This window comes from Salminus brasiliensis, chromosome 23, assembly GCF_030463535.1.
Source record: "Salminus brasiliensis chromosome 23, fSalBra1.hap2, whole genome shotgun sequence".
Classification (NCBI taxonomy): Eukaryota; Metazoa; Chordata; class Actinopteri; order Characiformes; family Bryconidae; genus Salminus; species Salminus brasiliensis.
In genome coordinates this window covers 26132349-26138348 of record NC_132900.1, presented here as the reverse complement: position 1 = coordinate 26138348, position 6000 = coordinate 26132349, and the positions used below count along the sequence as shown (strand labels likewise).

Below are 6000 nucleotides of genomic sequence, written 5' to 3'. Positions count from 1 at the left end.
GGGTAGTTGGATTCAGGCAGAATTTTGTAAGTGTACTAGAATTTCAGACCGAATTTTGTCAGGGTAGTTGGATTCAACCATGGAAAATAAGGTCTGCTGTTTTTCTTCTTCTTAATATTTAGTGTAAAATAATTTCAAAAGGGGTAACCTTAAGGGGAAATCTCCTCCATCCCCTCCTCTAGGTGAATATATATGAACAGTGGAGCTGATACTAGCCTGTGGTGGAGAAAGTGTCTGTCTGTCCACTTGGCACATGGATGTCCACTGTCTTCCGCCTTATTGGCTTTGCTTCGCCTATAGAGGGCTGTAGAAAGGCAGACATATTAGACACACTCCTGGCTGGACGTACAGGGTTGAATTAGTAATGTGTCAGCAGGCTCTCACCAGAGGAGTCTTAGTGGGGAAATGGGCCTTTTTAAAGGTAGCTTCTTCTGGACTCTGGCCTTGGTGTGAGACAAGAGCGTCCATCTGTGAGACAAAGCTGAGAAGCTTATTAAGACAGACACACATTGGTCATTTCAAGTGTAGTCAGATTCAGACAGAATTTGTTGGGGTAGTCAGATTCAGGCAGAATTTTGTTGGGGTAGTCAGATTCAGGCAGAATTTTGTTGGGGTAGTCAGATTCAGGCAGAATTTGTTGGGGTAGTCAGATTCAGGCAGAATTTGTTGGGGTAGTCAGATTCAGGCAAAATTTTGTTGGGGTAGTCAGATTCAGGCAGAAATTTGTCGGGGTAGTTGGATTCAGGCAGAAATTTGTCAGGGTAGTCGGATTCAGACAGAATTTTGTTGGGGTAGTCAGATTCAGGCAGAAATTTGTCGGGGTAGTCGGATTCAGGCAGAAATTTGTTGGGGTAGTCAGATTCAGGCAGAAATTTGTCTGGGTAGTCGGATTCAGGCAGAAATTTGTCGGGGTAGTCGGATTCAGACTGAATTTTGTTGGGGTAGTTGGATTCAGACAGAATTTCGACGGGGTAGTCGGATTCAGGCAGAATTTTGACGGGGTATTCAAATTCAGACAGAATTTTGACGGGGAAGTCAGATTCAGGCAGAATTTTGTCAGACAGAATTTTTAAGTATAGTCGGATTCAGACAGAATTTTGTAAATGTAGTTGAAATCAGACAAAATTTCATCAAAGTAGTCAGATTCAGGCAGAATTTTGTCGGGGTAGATGGATTCAGACTGAATTTTGTCTGGGTAGTTGAATTCAGACAGAAGTTTGTTGGGGTAGTTGAATTCAGACAGAATTTTGTCAAAGTAGTCAGATTCAGACAGAATTTTTTTGGGGTAGTTGGATTCAGACTGAATTTTGTAAGTGTAGTTGAATTCAGACAGAAGTTTGTCTGGGTAGTTGAATTTAGACAGAAGTTTGTTGGGGTAGTCGGATTCAGGCAGAAATTTGTCGGGGTAGTCAAATTCAGACAGAATTTTGTTGGGGTAGTTGGATTCAGACAGAATTTCGACGGGGTAGTCGGATTCAGGCAGAATTTTGTAAGTGTAGTTGAAATCAGACAAAATTTTGTCAAAGTAGTCAGATTCAGACAGAATTTTGTTGGGGTAGTTGGATGAAGTTGGATTAAGTCCAAATCTTTTCCACAGTATCATCAGATTAAGACCACATTTTAAGACCATTACATTTAGACCACATTTTGTCAGGGTAGTTGGATTCAAGTGTAAACAGAGGCAGACAGTCCTAGAGCGCATTGCAGATGCCACATCACACATGGGTCTCTGTTTTCACATCAGCCCTTTACTTTAATCAATGCTGCCGGCTCGTTTACTGGTTCCACACAGCGCTGGTGCCCTGAGGGAATAAGGTGATGAAAGATTTACTCTTTTTTTCTAGCCCACAGTGCAGTGTGGAGTGCAGGGCATCACAAAAACAAGCCAAGCACAAACCTATGCATATTCATCAGCCATCAGCAATTGAGGCCCCAATCGAGAGGCCTAATAGCCATGCACCTGTTAAAGTCTGATCTGGGTTAACCTCTGATGTGTGTGTGTATTTGTGTGTGTGAGTTTGCATGTAACAAGCTACAGGTGCAGATGGTAACGGTAATAATGACAGTGCCCTTGGCACAGTGGAGTTAAATCAGTAGCCTGTAATGAAAAGCCATTTGTTAAGGTTAAGTATAAATGCAATTCCTCAATTTGTGGTTAACGCTGGTCAAATGAATTGTAGTGAGGAGGTTCTACCCAAAAGAAGAAACTCACAGTGTAGCGGACCGAGGCTTGGTGCAGAACAGCTGCCTGGCGCTGCAGGCTCTGCCTCAGGAACATTTCATCCTTAATGGCATGAAAGCTAGAAAACATCAGTATTATTAGGGTTACTGTTTTATCACTCAACAAGCAGTCCAGTCTGAAACACTTCTAATAACTTAAATCCTTATGTATGTCATATATTTCCTACATATATGTAAATGTACTGTTTTTTGTGACAACACAACACACTGAATTTATAACAGGCTGATTCTGCAGTGTAGTTTCCTATGTATAAAGTGTACGGACAGAGAAACCCTTTAAACATGCAAGGAAAAGTTGGTTTCCATGAAAAATGGGCCATTTAAAATACATATACACATGTGCTCTGTATTCTAATAGACCCTGGTGATTGACCTTTCCATACAGAGCATTCTATTGGAGAGCATTCTATTATCCACCAGGATTTACACATAGCTGCATAAATATAGGCAGTACCTCTGCTGGAGAATTTCAAACTTCTTTTCCCACGCCCGATTGGTCATAGCTATTAGCTTTTGCAACCTGGCAAAAAGACAAAGGCAGTGTGCTGTCATCATTTCACTGAACTTAACGTAACGTTCAGAAGTGTGCAACAGATCTACGGTTATGAGATGTGCATCCTTGGCAAATCTGGGCCGTTAAACCCAACAGCGTATACCTGTCAATGTGCTGCTTCTGCAGTTTCCCCTCGTTCCTCAATCTCTCCAGTTCTTCTGCTAGAGCCTTGCCATTAAAAAAGGAGCAAAAGCAATCTGATGAAAGTTGCTAGTCATTAAGAACCTAAAGCTTCTCCTAATATCAGATATTTTTGCCTGAATCGTCTGACAGGCCGACATCTCCGTAGCTCACGGGAATGTCATTCGAAAATGCTAATCATGAAGGAAGGCTAATGAGGGCCAGCTAACACGGCCTCATCTGCAAGTCGTTAGCTGGCTTTTAATCATTATTTAGCGGCGTTAGCATTAAGTGTCGCCTGCAGCATGTATACCTCCACTGGGGCAGCTGCTCTCTGGTCTTTTTGGGCATTCAGCTCTCTCTCACGGTGCCTCTCCTGGTCTGCCAGCCTCTCAGACATCAGTTTCTAAGAAACACCAAAAGCATACATTTGAAAGGTCTAGTACTCAACAAACAAGGAGTTATAAAGTAGATGCAGCATTAAAGAAACCAGAATTTTACATGTTCCCACTCAAATGTACCTCAACTGAAGGCCAATTACCCAATTCCCATTTATGCAAACTCCCCCTATCACTAGCAATGCCCCAGCACTGCTAGCACATGTCTCCTCTGAGACATGTAAAGCCAGCCGCCACCACTTCTCGAACTGCCACTAATGCAGCATTGCTAGTCCTCCAGCACACTCAGAAGAAAGCGTGGCTCCCCAGCTCCGATACAACGGCTAACAGACACCTGTGCTGACCAACATTCAACATACTAGGAGTGATGCGGGGAGGATGTGCCATTAACCCACCCCTGAAAGATCAAGGCCAATTGAGATCTCTCTGAACCCTTTTCCAAGCAGGCTAACCTTCAGAGCCTTCAGTAAGGGAGGAGAGATTAGTGGAGATTAGAGCTTTGGTAACTGGGAAGCCATCAAGACTTTAGGCACTCTGTTGCTACATACTGAAATGATACTTTATAGGGACAAAAGTATTGGGACGTCTGCTCATTCATTGTTTATTCCAAAATCAAAGGTATTAAAAAGAGTTTATCCTGCTTTTGTTTTGTGTTTTGTTTTGTCAGGGGAAATGGCTTCGTACTAGATTTTGGAGGAGCACTGCTATGAGGATTTGATTGCATCCAGTGACAAGAGTGTTAGTGAGGTCAGGATGTTGAATGATCCATACCCCACCTCATTCCCAACTCACCAAAAAGGGTGAGAATTTGGATGGAGCACCAACCATCATTTGAAAGAAGACAGTTCCACTGCTCCACAGCTCAATGCTGGGTGGGCTTAATACCCCTCTGGCCCATGCCTGGCATTAGGCATGGTGCCACTAGGTTTAATATGTTGTTTATCTGCTCCAGAGAGTCCTATAGACAATGCTTCTCTAAAGGGACATTACAAGCTGTATGTGTGCATTTGCACATCTGTGTCAGCAATGGGTGCAACTTGAAGTAGTGGAATGTTTTTGTCTTTTTGTGCGTTCCTGAGGACCCGCACCTAGCGGCCCTAACTAGTGGCAAGGGTAATTGTTAAGTAGAAGCCGGCGCGAGCGTTTGATCTGTTTCCAAACATGATTTCAGTGAAGGCCCATATTCTCTGCGTCATTATATCATTGGGCAGCAACAAAGGGCAGTTCTAAAGCCGGATGTCCACTTTGCGCGGCATGTCCAATCTCGGCCTGCCCGAGCTTTGAGCCATGTCATGTCGCCTGATTGAGTGCGTACGCTCGGATGGGTGTGAAGGTCGGGTCACCTTGGGTCAGCTCGGACATCGCACCGGCCCAAAAGGCCTTAGGACTTCAGGTCGCCTCGGAGCGCGAGTGGGCGCGGAATGTGTTGTTGGTCTAACCCGACACAGAAAGGGTGTCAGCCTGGGCTTTTTTTTGGAGGTTTTGTCTCGTTTTGTTTCTCGCAAACTGAAGACTGAAGGAAGAAAGAGAGTGAAAGGAAGAGTGTTTAAAGGCCCATTGTATGATGAAGGGAGTAGGCGGCAATGTTTGTTTGTGGGTGGTGATGAAACAGTGGACAGAGCAAGGCGGTGGCCGATGGACTGGGCATTGAGCGCGGACGCTAATGAAGCCGTGATGCCGTCAGCCTCTTCAATCCCAAACTGATCAATGCAGAGTGGACACACTCTTGGCGTGTGATTGCAGGCAGCTGCTTGTCTTGATGACTTAATCAGAAGTACAGGTAAAATAAAGAGAGAGAGGGGGAAAGGGAGAGACACCTACAAGCAATTTAACAACCTCAGTCAATACTGCTGTTTAGATATCTTAATTGATGCAAATTATTTAATGGTATAACTGCAGTATAAACAGTGCAAAGGCTGATATCATCATAACGACTAACAAGCCATAGCCCTAGGCTGCAGCTAAAGTCAAATTCGATGTCAGTTAAAGACTCGATCCGAGCACCATGATTGGGTAAAGACAGAAAAAAGAAAGAAGGACAGGAAAAAGCAGATAAGAGTCTGCGCACGTTTCCATAATAGCCGGCCACTACAGTGCGGAGGCTCCTTTATGAAGTGGACTTTAAACGGGGCCTATTGTCCGGTCCCTTTTCAGCGGAGCCCCTCACCCACTCCAGTGTGTCAGCGTGTGTTGGGTCAGCTGCCTGCCGCATTCCAGCCGCGCCCAGCACCACGGAGAGAGAGCCGCAGCTAACGCCGACTCTGTGTGGTCACTATAAACACACAGAGACATCTTACCAATCACCCCCCCCCCACACACACACACACACTCAAATGCCTGCCCTTTAACTGCCCAGTGCTGACACAAGGCATGAATGAGAAAGAGAGAGAGAGAGAGCGAGTGAGAGAGAGAGAGAGACTTGGAGAGAAGGGGGAGGCTGCTTAATGTCTGGGCTCCTCTGATAGCGTATGCTAAACAAACCTTATAGATAACGCAGTATTTTATCAGGAGCATTATTTGATAAGAAAGGGAAATGGTAGCAGAGACAGCTCCCTGTCTGAGATATCGTCTGAGAATAATGGGGCAAATAAGTGATTAATTAAATATGTGGGTCTAAACTTCAATTTTTCACTCTCTTGATGATAAAACTAACCGATTACTTTCCTAGTGCTTACCGAATGACTGCCC

At 44.5% G+C, this 6000-nt stretch overlaps 1 protein-coding gene across 1 annotated transcript in view; it reads right to left on the bottom strand.

The window, feature by feature from the left end:
- Positions 1-211: 211 nt before the first annotated feature.
- The window catches only part of c23h10orf67 (chromosome 23 C10orf67 homolog), a 29155-nt gene continuing 23366 nt past the window's right edge, over positions 212-6000 (bottom strand). The window contains exons 10-15 of the mRNA XM_072669478.1: positions 3228-3320; positions 2898-2962; positions 2696-2761; positions 2213-2300; positions 385-468; positions 212-304 (exon numbers count right to left, since the gene is read on the bottom strand). Of these exons, the coding sequence (XP_072525579.1) occupies positions 212-304; positions 385-468; positions 2213-2300; positions 2696-2761; positions 2898-2962; positions 3228-3320 (489 nt within the window). The remainder of the gene's footprint in view (positions 305-384; positions 469-2212; positions 2301-2695; positions 2762-2897; positions 2963-3227; positions 3321-6000) is intronic.